Source organism: Chironomus tepperi, unplaced genomic scaffold (assembly GCF_022539635.2).
Source record: "Chironomus tepperi strain 1889 unplaced genomic scaffold, CSIRO-AGI_Ctep_v1 contig_445, whole genome shotgun sequence".
Classification (NCBI taxonomy): Eukaryota; Metazoa; Arthropoda; class Insecta; order Diptera; family Chironomidae; genus Chironomus; species Chironomus tepperi.
The window spans coordinates 6,251,176-6,274,972 of NW_027226567.1; the positions used below are offsets into that span (position 1 = coordinate 6,251,176).

At 32.2% G+C, this 23,797-nt stretch overlaps 5 protein-coding genes across 7 annotated transcripts; 3 read left to right on the forward strand and 2 right to left on the reverse strand.

Annotated features, from left to right (window-relative positions):
- The first annotated feature begins 187 nt into the window (after positions 1-187).
- On the forward strand, positions 188-3,442 carry LOC139098442 (nuclease SbcCD subunit C-like). Of its 2 annotated transcripts, none has more exons than XM_070650650.1 (5): positions 188-261; positions 345-1,490; positions 1,559-2,420; positions 2,478-2,545; positions 2,607-3,442. In XM_070650650.1, the coding sequence occupies exons 2-5, from the start codon at positions 357-359 to the stop codon at positions 2,871-2,873; spliced, it is 2,331 nt and encodes a 776-aa protein (XP_070506751.1). In that variant the 5' UTR covers positions 188-261; positions 345-356; the 3' UTR covers positions 2,874-3,442. The 2 variants fall into 2 exon arrangements, with proteins under 2 accessions (XP_070506751.1, XP_070506750.1); XM_070650649.1 differs by having other exon boundaries at positions 225-273.
- LOC139098443 (putative leucine-rich repeat-containing protein DDB_G0290503) lies at positions 3,188-5,834 on the reverse strand. Of its 2 annotated transcripts, none has more exons than XM_070650652.1 (5): positions 5,677-5,834; positions 5,484-5,570; positions 5,121-5,307; positions 3,537-5,059; positions 3,188-3,476 (listed from the first exon to the last, which is right to left on the reverse strand). In XM_070650652.1, the coding sequence occupies exons 1-5, from the start codon at positions 5,750-5,752 to the stop codon at positions 3,382-3,384; spliced, it is 1,968 nt and encodes a 655-aa protein (XP_070506753.1). In that variant the 5' UTR covers positions 5,753-5,834; the 3' UTR covers positions 3,188-3,381. The 2 variants fall into 2 exon arrangements, with proteins under 2 accessions (XP_070506753.1, XP_070506752.1); XM_070650651.1 differs by having other exon boundaries at positions 5,484-5,573.
- A 379-nt stretch (positions 5,835-6,213) lies between these two features.
- Positions 6,214-12,054, forward strand: LOC139098027 (PHD and RING finger domain-containing protein 1-like). Its single transcript, XM_070650138.1, has 8 exons — positions 6,214-6,427; positions 6,497-7,731; positions 7,789-8,185; positions 8,250-8,316; positions 8,381-10,009; positions 10,313-11,482; positions 11,590-11,738; positions 11,800-12,054. Exons 3-8 carry the CDS (start codon positions 7,802-7,804, stop codon positions 11,917-11,919), a joined length of 3,519 nt encoding a protein of 1,172 aa, XP_070506239.1. The 5' UTR covers positions 6,214-6,427; positions 6,497-7,731; positions 7,789-7,801; the 3' UTR covers positions 11,920-12,054.
- On the forward strand, positions 6,567-7,484 carry LOC139098516 (uncharacterized). The gene has a single exon (XM_070650747.1). It carries the CDS (start codon positions 6,567-6,569, stop codon positions 7,482-7,484), a length of 918 nt encoding a protein of 305 aa, XP_070506848.1.
- A 1,606-nt stretch (positions 12,055-13,660) lies between the features above and the next one.
- LOC139097987 (protein lethal(2)essential for life) lies at positions 13,661-23,320 on the reverse strand. The gene is made up of 4 exons (XM_070650061.1): positions 22,955-23,320; positions 22,824-22,887; positions 14,374-14,542; positions 13,661-14,156 (listed from the first exon to the last, which is right to left on the reverse strand). The coding sequence occupies exons 1-4, from the start codon at positions 23,070-23,072 to the stop codon at positions 13,959-13,961; spliced, it is 549 nt and encodes a 182-aa protein (XP_070506162.1). The 5' UTR covers positions 23,073-23,320; the 3' UTR covers positions 13,661-13,958.
- Positions 23,321-23,797: the final 477 nt, after the last annotated feature.

Consider the following 23,797-nt stretch of genomic DNA (forward strand, 5'->3'; position numbering starts at 1 on the left):
GGATCTGCAAAAGGCCTAAAATGTCCTATTCATGAAGAATTCATTACGCAAAACATGATAAAAAGCCAAAACAGGTACCACATGAAGTTGCACCTCTATTCAAATCGGTCTTTTAACGGTTTTTAACTAACACTAACAGAATATATTTACTCACACAACTACGCGAAAAATACTTAACCGTTTATTTAAATTTTCAAAACATAATAATTAAATAATTTAAGTTTTAAACATAAATAGAAAGTTTCTTAACATTTTAACAAGGTAATTAAGAAGGTAAGTCAGTTGCCTATTGAAATTCGTTCGAGTTAGAACTTAAAACCATTAAAATTCATTGATATTTGCAGATCTGAAGAAACATGTCGTTAATTCATCAATATATTCTCGAGTTTAACAAATTAGTAAGCAGCATAAACTTTATGTCCTCTGCAAATGATGTAGCTATCAAGAATAAGCTATTTCTCATTCAACAAAACATCACCGAAGACGTAGATTTCAATTCATTTGAATCTTACAATTTTATATCAAATATCTACAACATTTTAAATCAAACAAGTGATAATAAGTCACCGGTAGTTGCCAATTGTATAGATCTCCTTCAAACATCCATAAACTCAAGGAACAAGTCTATCATGAAAATCATCCAGGACATCAACTTCCTTCCAGCAACAACTAAACTTCTGTGGTTCGTCAATGATTGTTGTGACAGTCTGATTAAGCTTCTTACTCTAATTAAGAATATAATACGATTTAATTATCAACTGGATGAGCATAACTTGAAAATATTTGTGGAATCACTGCGTGATCTTGTAGAGAACTTTAGTGATAAAAGAGTCGCAAAGCTGTCAATGCACATTTTAGTAAATTTGGCAATGCACAACGATAGTGCAAAGTATCTAATTAGCAGAAGCATCAAGTTAACAGATGTAGAGAACAAGCTGGACAAGTCAAATGACTTAATTTCAACGAAATTCTACATTATAGTAATGGAGGAATTTGATCCAAAAGACATCGTTCGTTTGCTTAAATTAAGCTTGAAAAGCATCAAGGAAGCTTTACCTATATTCGATACTGAGCCAATTGTTCATAGCCTGGATATATTTAAATATGCCAAAAAGATGTGTCATAGAGAAGTCAACTTATCAGAGATGGAAGAGTTAATGGGAATTTTGGAGGAACTAAACGGAAAATTGATCATTCATTTTTCAAATGATGCATCCAGCGAGCTGAAAAGAGAATTTATAGAGAATATATTCCATTTTTATAGTCAGTTGCTTGATTTTGACAACAATTTAGCCCATCATTTTACGAAATTTGTACAAAATATATTTGACTGTGCACATTATACAAGATCTGCTTGCGGACTTAAATTTCTCTCCAATTTTATAACTTATAAAGGATCTTTTGATTCTATGGACAAGACTGTAGGGTCTGTCATTGATTATTTTATTAACAACTGCGATGTTAATCCAAAAATTATCGGAAATAGTGAGGTAAGTTGACTATTTCTAATTTTTTCTATTTAATTAAATTAACTGACATTGTCTATGATCTTTTCTAGAAATACGAGTTCCTCAAATTTCTTAAAGTTCTGCATCAGAACGACAAGCTGGAAAGCACATATTTTAAATCCGTTTTGGAGTATATGGAAAATATTCTTAGCGTATACGACAACATGATGACTGAAAATATCGAAGATGATACAATTTTACTGCTTACTTATTCCCTTCAAACGCTCAATGTGCTGTCGCAAGATTCAAATTTGTTTAAAGATTTATTAGACAAATTATTAGATTTGAATATTGTTCCATACATAATAGCCAAAGCTTACAGTCTGAAAAACGAGGAAATACTCATGGTTCTATTCAGTTTGACGTCTATGGAGAAATTTCCAAAATCGAAAGTTGCTGAGCTTTTATCAAAAAATGTTTATTCCAATCATGATCAAGTATCATACAAAGAAGTCAAAAGTCGGTCTGAATCCAAATTCACTTCAAAATATATCACAAGACATTTACTTGACGATCTGGATGGACTTATTAAGAGAATTAATCAAAAATTAGACAATAACGACTGTAATGGATTAAAAGCATCAGATGTAATTTCATTATATCGTCAAAAGAATAATTATCTACAAGATCATTTGACGACAGTAAGTGATTCTCTTAACACATATGCTGATCTATATAACAAGGCACAGCAACAAAATTGCATATTAAGGAGATTGGGAGATAAGCAGGAAGTCGTTAATTGGAGTCTGCAGCTTGACATGGAGAATATCACGAAAGTTAATCATAAACTGGAATCGGAAAATTCGCGTCTTGAACGGACAATTACATCCCTTAGAAATAAGATCGAAAAAGAAAGCACGCAAGTTTTGCAATTGTCTAAGCAGATCACTATTAAGAATAAGGAAATTGAGAGTAAGTTAATATGCTGATAATAGCCTAGTCAGGATTTAATTTCTTTTATTTTTGTAGAATTCAGATCTGAAAAGGCAGCCATGGAGTCTGAGAAGCAAAAGTTCAGACAAGCACAGAAGGAGAATGTAAGACTTATTTACTTAATCTTAAGGACATTCAACTGATCTTAATTTAATTAAATTTTAGGAAATTCGCATACAACAATTGAAACAAAGCTTAGAGGAAGAGAAGAAATCGCGAGAATCGGAAGTAACAAGTGCGCTTGCAGAACAAAAGAGAATCGCCCAAAATGCTGAAAAAGAACAAGCCAAATTACAGGAAGTGATTAAATTAAATGAAAATGACATAATACAGAAGCAAAAGAGAATATCTGAATTAGAGACGGAACTAAAAGAAGCAGAGAAGATACAGACCTCAATTTTATCGCTTATGCAAAAAAGCAAGCGAACGTAATTAAGCATTTTATAATACGACAAAATTCTGCCAATAAAAGTTGTTCAGCATTAATTATGTTTAATATTCAAATTTATGCTGCTCATTATTATTATTGAAACGCTAAATGGTTAGAGACAAAAGCTTGACTAAGACAATTATTTGATAAACTGTTAAAATTTCAAATTATGATTTCATTGGAAGACTGGAATACTTGGAATTTATTCCAATGTTTTATTGAATTTCAAAAAATAAATGACCGTTAAAAATTCAAATCCAAAACATTCGTTAAAAATACTTATGCTGAAACAAAAAATGATCGGGACACAGAAGAATTATCTACATGAAATTAACGTTTTTATTGTTATATAGGATATAAAGTGTCATAGATTGGTTAAATTATTGTTGATTAAATATTTTTACTCATTTCCATCAAATTAAAATGTTTTACCATCACCAAAATAAAATGTTATTATCCGTAGACACTCATATGTATCACCCTTCAATTATCATGATTCACTTGCTTTATTTACTGCTTTCTATTTTTTGGTTGGGGTGTCAAAAAGTTAATCGCTTTTGCGACATCACCGTCAACATTTAACAAAAGCTGAGTAAGCCAGTTATCTGAAAGATATCCTTCAATTAATATCTGATAACGTTTTATTATGAATCATATTGAATTACCTTCATTTGAGAATCCCATATTCATCATTGTATGAACGGCTGCATTGATTTTAGGATTTGGATCGTAAACGACGACAGCAGGTTCGAAATGTTGCTGTGGTTTAATTTGAGAAGAACGAGAAGCATTCAAATTTGCTTGTGATGGAATGACTGGAGCTGTAGGCTGCAAATTTGGATAGATATCACGACGCATATTGACTTCGGGAACAGGTTTGGGCTGTTCGATTGCGACAGGTTTGGGCTGTTCAATCGCAACAGGCTTGGGCTGTTCAACTGCGACAGATTTGGGCTGTTCAACTGCGACAGGTTTGGGCTGTTCAACTGGAGCAATTTCCGGCTTTTGAATGTTAGTTTCCATAGATTTGTGGATACTTTCAATGCTCTTTTGGACAATGTCAATTGACTTTTGAACAGAAGCTTGTAACTGTTGTTGATTAATGCCACTCAAAAGAGATGCTGGAGTTTGAGTCTCAATGGATATAGACTTGATCGAATCATTCTTCTCTTCGTTAGTTTGAATTTCGGCATCAATTAAAGCTTGACTTGAATTTTTCGGAATTGCACCAGATTTTGGGTCAACATTTCTTTGAACTGGAACTGGTTCAATGGATAATTCATCTTGTGACAAAAGTGTCCAGTCACGTGAATCATCACTCATTACGGAACTAACGTCATGAACTTCAATTGACGATTCACGTGATCTCATTGATTTTGGTGGAGTTCCAACCCTATAAAATTCATCATCAATAGATTTTTCAGGCATTGCCGAGTCAAGTTGATCAGATGAACTTCGAGCACTGTTCATATCGATGACTGTTGCATCGGACATAGCTGAATCATTTATATTTTTAAATACTCGTTCAATTTGAGTAACTCCAGTTAAGCTTGATGATGTCGTCGATGATTCCATTTTATTGTTATTAACAATTTCGTTCATTTTTTCCAATTCCTTTGCTGCTTCCTTAAATAATTCTTCAATTTCTTGATTAGAATTACGGTCCAAAAGTGGAGTGTTAGCATTTGATGTATTGGTAGCAGTTGTGTTCTTAGGAACTTCAGTTTGCTGTTGCTGATCTTGTTGATCTACGTTATTAATTACATCATTTGCGTTTTCCATAACTTGTGGAATTATAGCGTAGACCTCATTTAAAACCTTATTTATCAAAGTACAAGGTTGTAAACAATTAGCAATAGCGCTCGATAGCAAACGAACTGTTTCTGGTGAAAATGGTAATTCAGCAGGCTGTGAGACATCGTTTGATGACGTGGAAGGAACTGAATTAACATTATTTGCAGCATTTGATGAGTTCAAGTTTGCTGGATCAATAGACGAAATAATTGTCCTGATTTGTTCGACTCGACGTCTAGCCCTTTCTAGACGTTCATTGTTCTTAACTTCACGCTTTTCAGGGTGGTGTTTAGATCGAGTACGTTCTTCTTCATTCTTGCATGCTTCTTCGTAGTGCCTCAATTTTTTGGAGAGTTTTTCAACGCGACGGCAACGTTTTTCATCATCTTTATGACTAATTAGTGCAATTAAATAATTTAACAGTTTTGAAACCGTGAGTAATGAGCATGACTTACCCTTTTTTGCACTTGCGATCATTTGGAATCTGAACATTATCAGATTCCATTGGAATTGACTCTTCTTGTGGCTCATTTTGTTGAGCTTTTGTATTGACACTGAAATAGAGTTTTCGTCCTTTACCTTCTTCCAAATAGACAACAAAGTCTTCATCACACGAGATCAGAATTTCATCATTGTCAGCATCTATTAGAATTGATTTCAAGAATGGTATATCAATTTCATAAGCAATATTATACACAGAATAATTTATACAAAAACAAAAAACATATGACTCATGTATAGATGTTATACAGGAGGTCACGAAACAAAATTAAAACGCAATAGTCAGCAAAAATGTCGGATTATGAAATTCAACTTACCGATCCAGTAGACTTTCAAGTTTGGTGAATTGACGCTTGGATTACGATTAAATACACTTTGCTGCAAATGATAGAAGCGGCTATGTTCTTCTGGAACAAAATTAAAGAAAAATCAATAAATTTCATGACTTTTTCTAATTTTTTACACGATTTTTTTTATTTTTAATATTTAAACTTGAAAGGAACTACTTACTGATGTCAAACTTTATGTAAAAGTTTTCAACATTATTGTCAATCGAAATGCACACTTTAATTGCTCGATAATTCATTTTAATTGTTGTAAGTTAAGTTTTTTTTCGTCTGTTCTTTTTGATGTTTTAAAATTTACTGAAAATCGTTTTCGCTATTTACAAGAACAACATAAACAAAGGAATATTTGGTACTCTCTCGCTCTCTTATTAGCAAATTTATTGAAATTTTATCGGGACACTAAGTCTGTATACTTTAAAGTTTAATTATTTCTAAGATAAATTTAAGTCAAACATTAAAACCCCACAAATGTTTTGAAAACTTGGAAAATTGTAAGGTTCGAACGAATTATCAATGAGAACCCTACAATTCTTCGAGGATTTGAATGGTTTTTCTAAATTTGAATTTGAAATGATCGTTAATAGGTTGGCTACATCTAAAACTATATTATTTTTAATAATAAGGCTTAGGCCATGGAAGATGCGTCTATAACGCTTGTGACTTACTACATCGATACTAGTTCTCTCAAAACAGTCAAAACAAAGACAAAGAGATAGAGAGAAAATGTTTACATTATTCTACGTATTAGAGAATATTAAAATCCACAGAAATTAAGGAAAATCGAGGAAATCAGGTATGAAACTGCTGAAAATTTACCTGATTAATTGCCCAAATGCTGTAGAAACACAAATTTATTGCATTAAACATGATGATACCGAGGATTTGCATCTTTTGAAGGAAAAAATATTCTTAAGGTAAGAAATTTAATTACTTATGTATGAAATAAACAGTGAATCATCCATCCATAAAATAATTTATTTCAGATGTCCATTGCTAAGAACCGTTTCGTATGAACCACAAATCTACTGGTATGATTTGGAAAATGACAAAATAATGATAGCTTGTGAAGATGACTTGAGATTCTTTTTAAATGAATCGGAAGTAACAAAACTGATCTTTGACTACAGATGTTCTCAGGATGTGTCAAGAAAACGACATTTGACCGATGACGAAGGCTCTGAATCATCAAGAAAAATAAGAAAAAAACTACAAGAAATTGATTTAGATTCAGATTCGTCAATGGACACAGATGAGTTTGATGAGAAGGACATTGAAAGTCTAATTATACCAACACAAAATATAATTGTAACAAATGGAGAACAACCAATGCCTTCAACATCCCAGTCATGTCAAAATGATCAGAATGTTAATATATTAAGTGTCGAAATCATACAGCCAACAGATGAAGTTGATGGCAAGGAAGATGATAGCCGCAATAAAGAAACTGATAATACAGCAGACGAAGAAGTAGCACAGATCATTGAAGATAGCAATGCACAACCAGAAACAGAAAAGAAACGAAAAGTTTCAGACTCGAATAAAATTGTCATTTCTGATTCATCAGATGATGAAGAAGAAGACACAAGAAGGAACAGACGTCATTCAGATGGACATTATTCGTCAAGTTATTCTTTTGCACAAGCCGGGACTGGTGATCGATTCGAGCAAAGGTCATCATTTGATGACGATTTTCGAAGGTTCCATCATCATCGCACATATAATCAATACAGACCACGATATAGAGACGAGCATGTTGAAAATATGAACAGAATTTATCAAAATGCACAGGCAATGCGTGAGAATGTCATAAGAAATGCAAATGCAATAAGAGAGAACACAATTAGGAATATAAGGAGTTCAGCTACAATTTTTCCACAGATTTTGTCAACGTTTCAAGCACATTTCAGGCCATTATTTCAGCAGCCTGGATTCAATAGTCAACAACGCTTTCCAAGAAATTTTCGTCATTAGAAATCATCCTTCTAATTTAATAAAATAGTCAATTTAAGTGGTGTCTATGTTATAATCATATGTTAATTTCCTAACGGTTTTTGAAATTTTAAACTTTTTTTTTTGAATTTTTCTAAACACATTCATTTTTTTTGTACTGAGAAAAAAAATTATAAACAAGAATTTTAAAAACTTTATTTTTGCAATTTTGATTAATTAAGTTACATTTTAAAACAAGTATTTATTTAATTATGAAGTAAACAATCTTGTAAGTAATAAAATGCCAAAGGAGCGTCAAAAAATTCATTAATTAAGTACTTTTTAGTTAAATAATAAAAATGGACGAAGAAAAGAATATTTCGAAGCAAAAAAATCCACAAACATCAGAGGAACCGGATGAAAAGGCTGAAACATCACAATTGGATTATGAAAGTGATGCTTCAAGTAGTAGCGCAAACAGTGATGATGCTGAAAAATGTCCAATCTGTTTATTAACATTAGGCAATCAAGAAATCGGAAAGCCAGCGGTTTGTTCGCATGCCTTCTGTTTCCTTTGCATCCATGAATGGTCGAAAGTAGTCAAGACTTGCCCAATTGACCGAAAACAGTTTAAGGAGATCATTGTTTTTGAAAATCTTGATTCAAATGTTCCATTAAGGACCGTTGGAATTGGCGAGCAAGTAAGCTTAAAAGAGTTTACTATCGGCGATAACGAGTATACTGTAAGTTTTATTACCTAATTTATTCAAAATGGATTTTAATTGCTTTTTTTAATGTGCTATAAAGCAATGTGAAATCTGTGGAAGTACAGAACGAGAAGATGTTATGCTTTTGTGTGATGGATGCGATAAAGGTAAACTATTTATATCTTAATATATTTCGCATTATTATGATTATATTCCCAAAACAATTTTAAGGCTTTCATATGGATTGTTTGACTCCACCTTTATCGGAAATTCCTGAAGATAATTGGTATTGCGTTGGCTGCGATAGAAGTGACAGTGATCAGTCATCCGGTTCTGAATCTGAGGAAAGTGAGGAACAAGAGGCCGATGATGATGAAATCAACGACCTTCAAAATGAAATTGAGCAGCAAATGGGTCAACTGCCATCAACTAGATTAAGAAATCGTCAACAGCCACAAATTATCAGGACCTTACAAAGTGAACGAATAAGAAATGCTATTTTAGCGCGTAGAACATTACGCGGTACAGTCGCAATTGATAACAATTTACCATCAACATCACAAGGTATAACAAGAAGGAGTTCTGTTCAAGCAACACCCGCAAAAAAGCCGGTAAAGCGACGAAAAACAACACGCAGACGAAGAAGAGTGACTAAAGTCGTAGAATATGAAATAAGAGATGGACAGAAATTTCCAGTTAAAACTACTCGAACTGTTCGAAGAAAAAAGAGAAAATCTAGAAAGACCAGAAAGGCTAAACGAACATCAGGTAGACGCGTTTGTGGAAATTCAAAAGCATCTTCAGCATCATCATTCAAACATTCGAATGCAAATGTTTATGAACTCCAAAAAGGCAGGCAATTAGCCGGTTTGAGTAATTTCAACATTTTTGAACCGACAAATTTATTGGATTATGTCCCAGACGGCGATGATGTTGACGAATATGAGTCAATGCAAAACAATTCAGGAAGTACATTAACACAATCTGTTGTAAACTATACAGATCCACTTCGTCGTCAAGCATTGATTAAAAAGCGTGTAATTAACAATTTTACAACGACATCAAGCAGCGTAAATATTCTCGATTCAATCTTAAATGAAGTAGGTCCATATGATGCAGCAACATCGTCTAATAAACTAACAAAACAGGCTGGAAATGATAAAGTAAAGAAATCAACAAATGATCAGCACGAGACATCTACACAAAATAGCAATAATGGAATGAAAGATCAACACAATGAACAGCAATCTACAAACAGTAATTCAAGTGCTAATTTTAATGTCGAAAACACTGATAATCCGACATCATCAAATAGTGATAGACAAGAGAATACAAACTTTATTGAGGCACACGAAAATATCGTGTCAATTGAGAGAAAATCTCCACAAAAGAAAAAGAAGCAAACATTTGATATGTTTGGCGACTCACCAGTAAATGAAGAAGAGGACATACCAAACAACGCTGATATATGTCCGAATTTCTCAATCTACGGTTCAGTCAATCGCAGTTCAGATGAGAATTTATCACAGTCACAAGATTTAATGAACGAAGAAAATGTCGATTTAGTTCAATTGAGTGATGGTGAACAAAATGTGCTAGACGATATAGAACCACCGGCAGTTGTTCGAAGTCAACCGGCAAGTCCCGATTTAGAAAATGATGTAAATGACCAAATAATTGGCGAGGAAAGAAGCTACACGCCACCTTTAATAACAAAAGATAATGATAGAGTAGCTGAAGAAAATGAAAAACGAAAGAGAGATAAAGAGCATAAAAGGCATAAACGACGAGAATTGGAACGTTATAATGTGAGGGAAAGATTAAAAGAGAAATCGCCAAAAAGGAATCGAGATAGATTTGGTATGTAGCAGATTAATTGAATTTTTAAATCGTTGGATTTAATTTAATCCTAGGATTAAATATTGGAATTATCTTCCAGTCATTGGAATTTTATTAACTTCCAGTCAATTTCTTCTCATTTGTTTACATTTTACCGAGGTTAATTAAAGGTTTAAAATCTTTTTAATCGATTTTCTGAACTCTATACATCTTAAGCAAATGTATAGTATGTTAAAATCATTCCAAACTTGAACATTATCCTTAAAGTATCCATATTTTCCAATTTAATTCACTAAATTTCGTATAATTCTAATTTATTTACAGGACGGAATCGAACAAGAAGTCGCACTCGTTCACGCGAGCGTCATCTTCGCAGACACAGTAGAAGCTATTCAAGAGACAGGCACAGAAAAGGACCAGGAAAGGCACCTTCTAAAAGTCCTGAAAGACGTCGCAAAAGGTCACGCTCAAGAAGTCTTTCACGACGAAATTCCAGCAATGAACGAAAACAGAAGCATCATAAAAATAAGCATAAGAAATTCCGAAAAACTCGAAGTAGATCAAGATCTTTGACGCCACAACCCAATCGTTATCGTGACAAAAGTCCGAGACGACGAGAACGGTCAACAAGTGATAAATCAAAGAAAAAGAAACGCCGAAATCGTAGTAAGGATGAAAGATCAACACATGCAAAGGAAGTGTTTACGTCAGGTCAAAATATTTTAGTAAGTGTGAATTTTAATAATAATAACAATAATAATCAAGAAGATAAAAGATCACGTTCAACGCATTCAAAAAGTCATGAAAATAAATATGACGAGGAACCAATTGTGGACATAACAGCAAAGAAGAAAATTAATGTGAATTCAAAGCCTGTTGCAATAATCGATTTGGCACGATCGCCATTCAGGGAATTGACGCCAGAATATAAAAAAGAAAGTAATGTGATTGAATTGAGTGATAGTGAAGGCGAGAAGCAAGCACCGAAATCTCCAGACTCGACAAAACTTTATGATCCATTTGATATTCTCAATTCACCATCCAATGAAAATGTTTCAAGTTCGCAAGCTACAACAACAACATCGACATTGAAGGCATTAAGTAAAAATAGTATAGATTTTACCAACAAATTAGGACCTGCTATAATTAAAAATCTCAATCTTCCTCTGATCACCAACAATGAAGAGAACTTGGTATCGTCAAGTTCATCTGTCAATAACATTTTTGATAAAGTCTTTGCCGCTCCAGCACTTAACAATAAAATTGAAGTTCTTCAAAATGAGATTGTTCAGATACCTGTTAACAATAATATGGATATGGCAATAGAATCGCCTTACTCACCAGGCAATGATTATGACGATCAACCTGAAGATCATAGCATGGAAGTTTCGGAAGAGACAAAGGCAAATGATAAGCAAGCTGCAAATATTTTCGATGACCTTTTCGGAAGCTCAACGCCGCCGTTCTTGGAGAAAGCTAAAGGTTCTAAGAAATGTAAGTTTAATTAAATTATTGAATTTAACGTTGATAATATTTTTGAATATTACCAAAAAGATGCGAAAAATTCAAATTCAAATTGACCGTTATATTTAAATTTTCAGCTTCGTCAGATCCAGACAAGTATTTAAACAAATTAAAGCGACAGGAACGAGTTGTAGAAGAAGTAAAATTGGTAATCAAGCCATATTATGCAAATAGGAAAATTACAAAGGAACAATATAAAGAAATCATGAGGAAAGCTGTTCCAAAGGTAAGTTACATACTTTGTGACCTAACTGTAAACCTATTAATCATGTATCCATTCCATATAGATTTGTCACAACAAGTCAGGCGAAATAAATCCAGCCAAAATTAAGCATTTGATTGATTCGTATGTTAAGATTTACACCCACAAGAACAAGAAACGTTGTGAAGTTGAGGAAGTATTTTAGACATTTATAGATGCATCATGAAAATATATCATTTAATCTGTAGAATTTTAATTACTTAACATTTATTATTATTATTTCTGCTGTATTTGATTGAATTCGTCTTTTAAAAGAATAATAAAATTATTAATTAAGAGATTTTTGTGTCTTTGAAGTTCCTTTGCATTTTCATTTCGAGTGCTGAAAAGTAGATAACGAAGAAAAACAGCTGTTCTAGGGAATTTATAGAAATGATGTTAATTAAACAAAAGCAAATTGCTGAATTCAATTACAAAGTTAGTCAAAATATCCGGATTGACGTAGATCAAGAGCATTAAGTTAGAGACGCAAAGCCTACAGTTCAAAAATAGCCGACATTTCCCTCTGAGCAGCTTTGAACATTAAAAGAAAAACTTATCAAGGTCACATCATTTTCACAGTAATCGCCGAATGAGTCATGTGTGTTAGTAAATACAAGCAAAGCAGTCAGTTTTGTAACTAAATAAAGGAAAGACATCAAGATTCAGTTCTCCAAAAATGACCTCAATATTGTGCTTAAATCAAGATTGCTTGAATTATATATTCAAATACTTCACGATTAATGAAGGAATGCATTTAAGGCAACATGTGAGGAAATTTACAGCACTAAAAAATTCCATTCATATAGAATTGAGTTGAGATACTTGAGGGAGGAATATTTAGATGCAATTTTCGAGAGAATTGGAGATACGATGAGGACTTTTGAGTTCTCGGGTGGAGGCAATATGGATGAAGGAATTAAACAGATAGTCATTAATGCTGTGTCAAATAACTGTTTGAAATTGAACAAATTATCATTAAATTATCTCCATTTTGACAACAATCAATTCCGGGAACTACAAAAGTGCTTTACTAATTTAACATATCTCGACTTGTTACGTTGTGCCATAAGCGAATCACGTATAGACTGCTTAGATGGAGAAAAGTTTACAAATATTAAAACACTTAAGCTTGCTGGAAATGTGCAAATGAGCGGAGAGTTTTTTAAAAGCATGAAGCATGTCGAGATACTGGATGTCAGTTATTGTTACGAATTGCGATACTATGAGTTTCAACAGTTCCTAAAAAACTGCATAAATTTAATTGAACTGGATGTTTCTGGAAGTTGTCAAGTCATACCTGAAGATCAGAACATTTTAGAGCAAATATTGCTGTATCAGCCAAATATTGAGAGATTAGTCATGAACAACGTTGGTATAGAAAGGAATGAGGAGATTCTATCCAAATTTAAGCATTTAAAATATTCCAGCATCACTGGAAGGAAGTTTGGAACATAGGACAGGATCAATCTGAAGTGGGGTTATCTTTAGGGGTTAGTTTATGATAGAGTTCGACAATTGCGTGCAAGTATGCGCATTTAGATACAGGTCTAGCACACAGGTGCTAGAATTTACATGAAATTGTTGCACTTTTTTGCAAGCCTTGTAAAATGTAGGCGCATACTTGCATGCAATTGTCGAACTCTAATTTATGACTATGGATGTGTATTTGGAATGTTATGTGGTTTTTAATACCACTTAAAAAGATCAAGTAATGTTCAGCAAGAAGTCCATTAGAGATTCATGAAGTTTTATGCTGCTCTATGTTCATTTCCTGGATTTTTATGTCAAAAATTGTTGATTATACCTAAACCACACTAAACCTTAAAGGAAACTCCACTTCAGATTGTAAAATTCTGAAAAATAATTTTTAATACTTCCAGTTCTTATGAGTAAAACATGATTAATCATTTTATTGCCTAGAAAATAACTTTATTTTCCATATTTTTTTGTATTTTTTATTTCTTGTTAATTTATTCGAAATAAAAAGAGAATTTTATAAGTACGTATAGTCATAAAAAATAAAAGCAAGCTTTTTTTGTCAAAAAAATAGTGTAAAAAGAGGACAAAAACAATAATTCTAGGATGGAAACTAAAAATTAAGCGCCTTTAAAAATTCTACTAACAAAAAAAAAATGACGTATGACATAAAATTTTCCTCCTTCACATGGTTAGTTGTTGAACATTGGAACTGGTTTGTTTTGTTTAGTTATGTGCAATTGGAATCATTTTCTCTCCAGGTCCGGCAATAGCTGGTAATGGAGCGTCTACTGTCAAAACACCGTCTTTTGAGAGAGATGAACGGATTGATTCTGGATTGACGTTTTTGGGGAGCAAAAATTCACGATTATATTCACGGTATACGCTCTTTGTGTCTGTTTTCTCTTCGTGCTTGGCATGTACCTAAAAATAAAGAAGCAAATGGACGGAAATATTTAGTATTGAGTCATTTTTGTATGCAGATGTTTCCAATATTTCCAATCCTTCCAGTGACTGGAAGGAATTTTGTGTTCAGATTGGAAATACTGGAAATATTTTATGGTTATTGGAACTATTGAAATCATTTAAGCATTCCAATATTTCCACTGAAATATATTCCAAGAGCCTGACGGACACTTACCATCAATTTATTGTCAACGGTCTTTACAACAATTTCCTCAGGTGCATATTGGCTGACATCAAATCTTAACTTAAGAACCTTATTATCTCCATCTTCTTGGATTAATGGTGAATTAATATCAGATACATTTGATTGTGCTCTAGAAAGGCTGTTGTTTGATGTTGTGGAACTGGAATAATTTAATCAAAAAAATAAATAAATTAATAAATTTTGAATAGAAATCGCAAGTCATAGCATAATAGCATGAAAAATTAGTCAATAGAACATGTATAGTAAGGAATAATATATCCACAAATTCCACTTGCACGTTGCTATTGAAAAATTTCGTCTGTGATTTTCCACTCTCCGTTCATTATCGTCCTAATCGCTATTTATAGACATGCACAACTCAAATACTCTCTCTTATTTCTCGTTCTTTCACTTTCTTATATTCTGTGTCTAGCTAATTATTTTCTTGAAATTTCTCATAAACAGCAAGCACAGTGGAATTTCTTAGATCATTCATGACATCACCGATGCAAAATGAAATGAATAGTGGGAAGGAAGGAAAAACAAATAAATTAAGAAAAAAAAAAATCAAGGTGTTGATGATAAATGCTGATGATGATGAGTCACACAATAGCAGCATTTTCATGCCTTCATTAAATTTTCATTTTTATATCAGCCGTGAAATCATTTCGTGAAAATACATTTTTTTTTATTAACAGACTTTATAGCAACAAATGTGCGAATGTGGTCAATTTGATTTGATTGCTTTGGTAGCTATGTCTGAATTGGATGAAGGGATTATGGCTTAATGAAGTGCTTTGCTAGTGATGAAAACTCGTTGATTTTCTGGTAATAAGGGTTTAAATATAGTAATTTAATATTGTTGTTCTTGGTCAATTAAGATTGACTGGATTGGGTACTAATTATTCAATCATATCCAGTCGATGATCACATGCACGACCCATCAAATCATTCAATTATGCGCTCAATCAGACCACATTTCGATAATATATCTATAGCCTATTTTCAGGTATTTCAGGTGCATATTATAGAGGCGTGAATGCTTTTATAAATAAACATTGCCTTCATAACCTTTAATCCATACCAAATAAATTGAAAAACTACCTCCCATCCACCCAATTCACATCCTTTCCATCCTACATTCCATTTAACACAAATTATGTCGAATCGATTTGTTTATAGAGCATAGCAAACGTTTACATGCGGAAAAATGTGCATGGCAGTAAGTATTCATTACATGGAGAAATAGCTTCTTCATTATAATTAATAGATAGAGCACCCTTGAAACGGACGTAAATTCCATCACAAAATGTTTATCTCAACTTCGTTCATTTCAATTTTTGTTAAAGTTGTTGGTTTTATGAGTGAGATAATTGGAAAATGTATAGCGTGAGATCATTCTATTTGCTATGTCTGTAATGAGTTTGTCTTCATTTCTAAGGTAAGTAGTAGGATGACAGATGGTTGACATGAAAGGGTGTATTGAGGAGGTAGGATGGAATTTTTTGAGGTTTTTGGGGTATTTCTAGTGATTGTATTGAATCTGCTATAATACAAGGTTATGCACTGTACACAATTTGACCGGGCACCCACTACATAGGGAAAATATTGAAACAGAATAGTTCAACATTCCACAAATCATATTAACAACAAGACAAATGAAGTTAAAACTAGGCGTCATTTATTACAGCTTCATCTGATGCCTCTAAATGCATGACATCATTAATTAATCAATTTGTATGGAAAATCGACTGTGGTGTCAGATCACAGTGAAATCTGGGGTATTGACCCACGTGTAGGCGAATCTGTCAAAGCATGAATTATGCATCTAAGGTTAAGTAGTTAGGCAACAGATCTGACAGTTACAGTTTTGTTATGTGATGACGTGGGCTTGATTCTCAACTAGAGTTCGATCCCTCAATCTCTTATATAGAATATTGTCGATATGACAAGGATTCGCATGATCGTGCTAATTGATCTGCATTAAAATGAGCCCCTCATCCTCTGAATTAGCCTGAACACCTCTGGCACCAAAAGTGAAAATTGCAAAAATGCTTTTAAATCCCCCGACACGTTTCAATTAATTAATATGAAATAAATAGAAATATTTTCAATTTAATGCCCAGACATCTGTTGCTCTTTTTTCATCCAAATTGTGTACATTGTCAGTCTCACATTATTATGCAATTAAGTAATAAGAAATTAAAAGAAAAACAAAAAAACAAACGTTTTTATCACAAATGAAAAATCGAAGCTCTCGACATTAAATTAAGTCCGTGGGTGCGGTGAAAAGAAATTAAAAGAGAATGAAAAAAATATGTTCAAAAATACGACTTATGATCTCATGTGATGCAATTAGTATTGTAGGTGCTGCTGTCAACAAAATAACTGAAAGAGCACTCGATTGTTTTATGGTGGGTGTGCATATGGATACAGAAAATATGTAAAATAATTACATTAGACTAGATTTCATAGATTCACAATAATGACTTAAATGGTAGTCTTAGAGGCTCCAAATAAGGCTTGGAATATGCTAACAAAATTAGCAAACAAAACTCGTCATTTATTTGCAGTTAATTACCATATTTGTTGGATAGACGCGACTTTTTTCTCTCGAGAAATTTACACATTATTCATTGGAAATGCTTCTGTGCCAAATATTTTTTTGGAACCTCTTGGTTAGTTAATTTATTCAGAAAAGATTAATAAACACAAAAAATCTTGTTAAAATTAGTATTTACGTATGTTAGAAATCACAAGATAGTCAAGCAAGGTCAAGATGTTAGTTTTTGAGGAATAAAAATTTTGAAATATACCTTTTAGTTGTTGTTTTCTTGGTTGTTGTACTGAATTATTCAATATTCCATGAAAGCAGCATTAAAAATTACAATGTTTTTTTATTTAAAATCCCATGCATTTTGCATTAGAAATTTGTTATTTTAATTTTATGTAAAATAAGCAATTTGTTGATTTATTTTTTTATGCCAAAAAGGAGGTAAGCAAAAGAAAAAGATTTTATTGATTTATTATTAGTTTTATCCTAGGTATTATAAAATGATTAAGTTATTAATTTTTATTGGAATTAATCTACTAAAACTTAAGATTAATTATGAATGTCAGCTTAGTGGAACTAGTCTTTTATTTTCTCAATAAAATTAGAATTTCTAGTCTAATCAAGTCAATTCTACCTTATTTATTGCTAAAAACCTATAAATATTGAATTTGAAAATATAGCGGTCGAAATTTATTTAAAAAATTAAAAAAGAAAGATGCAGAAAAGATGCAAATTTTCAAAATTTTAAAAACCGTTATAAAGTTTAGATAACTATTCTCATCATAAAACTAGTTTTGACCAATTAGCAGCTTATTCACATGATTTGCTATGCTGCAAATTTAATTTCACAGCATGAATACAATGTTCTGCGAAGAATTATAAGCAAATTTTCAGTTCCACTAAGCTGACTTCATAATTAAATTAACAAAATTAACCAAAACAAAAATTGTCTTCAAACTAATAAGCAAGAAATGAAGTTGTAAGAAATAAAACGTATTAATTAAATAATCTGTTAATCAACCATAGCTGTTAAGAGTTTCCAGTTAAGAATAAAATTCTACTTATTTCCCAAAATAAAGTAGGTCAACTAAAGTGTCGATTTTAATTTTTTGATAAAGATTGATCGTCGTATTTTGAATTTAAGAAATGTTTAAGGCATTCCTACACACACATATATTTAATGTATCGAATGTAAATTAACATTAATCTACGAATAGCGATCAAATTTAACGCGAATTTCATGTTCATATATGGCAAATCATACCGTATGCCACATGTTTACAAGATATTCTTATTAGGCGTATACATCAAGTCATTCAATGATTATTCACATACAAAACTGTTAGAAATAACGTAAAATTGTTAAATTCATAATTCCAAAGATTCTTTTTTGTTCCATTAAGTGTAAAATAAATACTTGGAAAAAAAGACATTCATTCACAAAATGATCGCGTTGGCTACAAATGACGTAATTACATACTTATGAAATATTCATCACCATTCATGAATTTGATATATGCTGCCCATATCCAGCATATATATTAAGTTTGGTAAAAAGGAAACCGCTAGCTATAAATCAATGTTTAATGCACTTATGTCTATGTCCGTATTATTCAATTTCTATTTATAAAGCATCATCCGTAATCGACTCGATAGTCGATAATTCGAGATGAAGTAACAAGTGTCTGTAGAATCACTTTGCATTTCCCACATATTCAAATGATCATGACATCATCGTTCAATTAGCGTAGAAGAACTAAGCAAATTAGCGGCTTGTTTAATCTGTGTGTGTGTGCTGCGACTATTCGTCTATTGGATATAGAATAAGACCTAAAAATGGAATTTTTTTGTTTTGAGTCGTCAACCTCAATGTTTTTTTGGAAGAATTGCTCATTGCCGTGTCTATCAGTGCAACTGATAAGATAATTATCAAATATGTAGCTAAATTGAGGATAAGCACTTGCAGTGAGAAACAATTTGATAAGGAACATGTACTGCCTTATCACAGAATACATACTAAATTCCAATCTTAGACAGTCACGATAAAACTGATGAATTAAAGAAATGTCGACAACAATGGAAATCCAAACAATTGACAGATGGATATTTGCAATTCAAGTGTGATTGCTGCTGACAAAAAAGTCCATAAGTAGCTTATTCACATTCAATGAATAATAAATAACAAAAGTCGTATGTTCGTGGCGATTATTGTAATAAATTCAATCAATCATAATCATAGCTTAAACAATTAACATCATGTTATGGAACTGGCTCATAAAAATGTGACTATCAATCACGTTCACTGAATAATTATTGTCATAAGCCACAGATTGGTACTTGCGAAATTGAAGTGGATCATAAAAAAATAATCGTGCATCGCACACGACTATTGTTGCTATGATAAGAATGCATTGTTGTGTGCTCTATAAAAAAAAATGCACAAAATCGTAGAAAGCACACGAAACTTGTTTCTATGCTAATAAAGCATAGTCATATGTTCCATAAAAATGTACAAAATCGTACTAAGTACACGAAAATTGAAAGTCATGCCTATATCAATTCTAATAGCTCATTAAGTCTTTATGTATGCACATAGCACCGCAAAAGGAACCAAAAATAGTTTAAATATCGATTAACATTACTTTTTCCAAAAAGTCGTACATTGCAAACGACTTTAAGCAATAATTTATTACAACACTAAATGATTGTTTATTGAAATGTGAAAAATCGCACACAATAAACGATTATTGTCATAAATATCTCACATTAAGATCTACGTGGGTTTATTTACATAAAGCTTTCAAATATTTTTAAAATCCGTACACCCTACACAATATCCATTAAATCATTTAGAGTTAGCAATGTTACGTGCAATCAGTGTAAAGACCCGATGTACAGACTGTGGTAAATAGGGAAATTTCCATATACGATAAATAAATTTGCACAGCAATTTCACAGTTGACAGAATATAGAACAGCATAAAATAAAAGTCACGTTTGATGATAATAAATTTATATTATTTCTGTACTGATAATCATGTGACCTCCTAGGTATGATAATCTACACACATTGGGTAAAGGTTAATGATCATTACAAAGTACTTAATGATAATTATGAGTAGATAGTCGTGTGTATTCTGCGGTTTTATGCATTAATTACTTTAATAAGATTATGTACTCATATAAATTGCAATAGTCGTGTAGATTCTACGGTTTTGTGAATTTTTGAAGTAAACATGACTTTGTACTCATTGAGATGACAATACTCGTGTGCATCATACGACTTTGATCAATTTTTCATCAATAAACTCGCATAATTCATCCAAGAACCATAACAATTTGTGCCTGTTTAAGATAACTCATCACCTCTCGAAATCAAATGTTATGAATCGCTTATAATCTATAAATACAGCCCCAAATATTCATAAACATGTTCCGACTCTCTCTCCTGTATTTTTGAGAATTAGCCAACAAGTGTTTTTTGTACAACAACAATGAAAGGCAGGCACACAAATTTTTATAATGACTGATCTGGTGTGTTTATGTGGCGCACATGCAAAGTATATACCTTAAGGTGAGCAAAATAGATGGTGGAAGAAGAAACTCACTTTTTTTTTAACATGAACAGCTTGTTGTTCATTAATTTTTATTTCATTCTCTCAGGCCACAAAGCCACAGCAATAATAATAGGAATGGCAAATGAAAGTGAATTTTTTTTTTTGGCCGAACGGAATTAAGAGAAGTGAGATGAAGACGATCGAAAATCATTAATTTGATTTCACATTTCCATTAAGCACCAATTTGCATAAGAAATTTCTTAGTCATGTGCCGATAATTGAAACGTCTTTTTGGTTTGGACACTCATGTGTCTGTAAGGATGATTGCGTGACTTACAACATGCGATATATCTTCTGATTTATGGATCTCACACTGATGATTCAGACAGAACAACAAAAATTTTCCTTTTTGGACTTTTCTTTTTGACTTGATTTATTGATTTTTCCATTTCACGCGATACTGGTAAACTAGGACAGCAACATAAATTTTTGCTGTATGCCGGAAAAGCGAAAGTTATAAATTGTGGAATTTTAATCAGTACATTGCACTTTAAAGGCATAGCCAATTATATTAGGGGGATATTTTTAAGGATGATGACTTGTATTTGGGGCATTTGCAGCACAATTCTTGTTAATGAGTTTTGAGGAATGTCTTTTAATATTTTAAGCAAGTAGGCAGAGTGGCTTTTTGAATGTAAGCCAAGTGCAATGCTAAGATTGAATGAAGAGAAAAATTATGAGGAATGTCGTGAATCCAAGTCTTATCAACAATACTTTATCTAGAGATTGAGTCTCTGGTTGGAACCGAACCAACAGATTCGCCTACATGACTCGATGCCCCACATTTTACTCTCCTCCGCCTCTATAACGCGAAACTAAATGCTACCAAACACATGAATCCATCTCATCTAGGTCAACTTACAGTTCTACTAATTTCTTGAATCTAGATGCTGATCCACGCAAAACTTCGATCAACAAGCAAGTCAACAACCCAAAAAATTAATTCCACTTCTCAAAAATTCACCCTTTTAGCGACCTTTCATTGAAATAATCTGCATATTTCTCACAGTTTCTTCTTGTCTGATGTTTCATAAGCAATATCGTTTAAAAAAATATACAGAAATATGTATGAGTCATCCTTGTATGCGCGCAAGATTCAAGTAGGAAACAACCATTAGACCATATTCACGTGGAGATGACGACTCACTTGAATGAAATTTTTATTTTCATAGAATTTCTTGGAAAGTTCACAGATTTCTTAAACTTAGTTAAAAACATGAAAATTAATATTTTTTTCTCTTCTTCTTAAATCGATCCATCATCAAGATGTAAGCAAGAAAATGAGTATTCATCGTCTTTTTTTTGAGGGTTTATTTTTAGTTTGCCACATCGGCAGCAGAAAATTTTTATATATATTTCAAAATCCCACAAAAATTTTCTTCGTCTTCTTTCCTTTTTTTCCCGTTTCATTTATGAAGCAGTGTCTTCAAATAAACAAATGGAATTGAAAATGTTTTCACTCTCCCGAACTATTCAGCAGTTTTATCTCGTCAATAATTGTTAGATTTCCGATGTTGCATATGTAGGGAGAGAAGAAGTTATGTCTAAGAACTTATCGATTTTCACCCTACAAACACATGTTTGGAACGGCCTCCTATTTCTCAAGCAAGTGCATTATTTATTTATATTTGGTAGCTACATGAAACTGGTTTAAACCAACGCAAGTTCCGAAAAATACATAAAAAAATATTATGTATTACAGCAAATAACTTTCGATGTAAAGGCAATAAGTGTTTCTAAGTATGTATGTATCTTTGAATGGTCTCTTTGATATGTTACCATATTTGGAAGTCACTCGACAAAAAAAGAAAGATAAATTCATATTTTTAAAATGCATGATGGCATTGAATGAAATGAAAATAAATTGCGAAAGGCAGTGAGAGCATTAAAGCAGCCAGAAAATTAACTCAATGAATGAAAAAAAAAAAAATAACAAAGTCTTAAAAAGACAGTATGTGACATTCCATTGCCGCTGTTGCTTTATATATCTATACAATAGGATGTACTTTCAGGCAATTGTTCTCTCTCATCGGAAAAAAATATATCGTCTGTACTCTATATACCCTTGTACACCGTGTGTACGTAAAAAATGCCATATACCGGCTTTAGATGGATATAAACTCGAAACTTGCGAGATGTGAGAGGAAAAAATATTCTTATTATGTGTGTGGAAACTCTTCTTTTGGATTGTATAAAATAATAAATTCTTAAAGTCAACTAAAGACGCGAATAAAGGAAATAATAGCCATTACTGGATGTTCAATAACTCACCTTGAAGTCGTTTCAAAGAAGTTGGATTCACGATTCATGAGTTCACTGCGAAATTTGTTCATCTCTGGAAGTATGAAAAGAGTTTTTCGTCGTTAGATATAACTTAATTACAGTAGATTTATGTTATGTACCGTCTTCCATTCTACGCATTTCTTGATCAAATCTTTCACGGATTTGTCCGAATTCTGAATCAATTACGCTAAAATCACGATTGAATTGAATTGGAATATTTCTCTTGTTTTCTGCCATTTCTGTATATATTTATTTTTAATTTAACTTATTTATGTTATGACACAAAATTAATTTGATTGCACTTTTCAAAAAAGCTTTCCGCAAAGGTCACTCGTCAAGATATCTTTGTAATAAAATAAAATTATCTTTCTTTCTTCTTCAATATCTACTAAATGAGTATTGAAATTTTATTAGCTATATATGCTGAGAATTATTGTGTTGACTTAATAATTTTTAATCTTGTCGCTTCGAGCGCTAAAAATATACTGAAAATGTTTCTTCTCTAAAACCTTAATTATATATTTTTTCGTGAGAGACTACGATAATTTGAGAGAGAATATGCGCACTTTAACTTCTGTAAATCGTACAAACGAATGTACTTCTTGCACTATCGGCATTTTGCTTAATTAATAAAATTAATCTACTTCCTTCAATTTATGGTTTGTTTATTTTTTTGCATCATTTGACGCGAAAGTTTGAATGTGAGAAATTCGATAAAATTTTATTTCTTTAGAATTTCACTTTTTGGATTGTCATTCACATTTCTGTAGATAGTGATAAGCTTGTTCTTCATGATGATGAGTCTATTTTATGAAATTACATGTATTATTTTTACAAAAACTATTATTTTTTTGCTTCGTGACAATGATGCAAAACTGAGCATAAATTTTGAAATTCAAAAGTCCGTTGGTCTGCAGACTTTAAAGATAATAAATTTAGAGATCAAAACCTCTCTTGAGCAG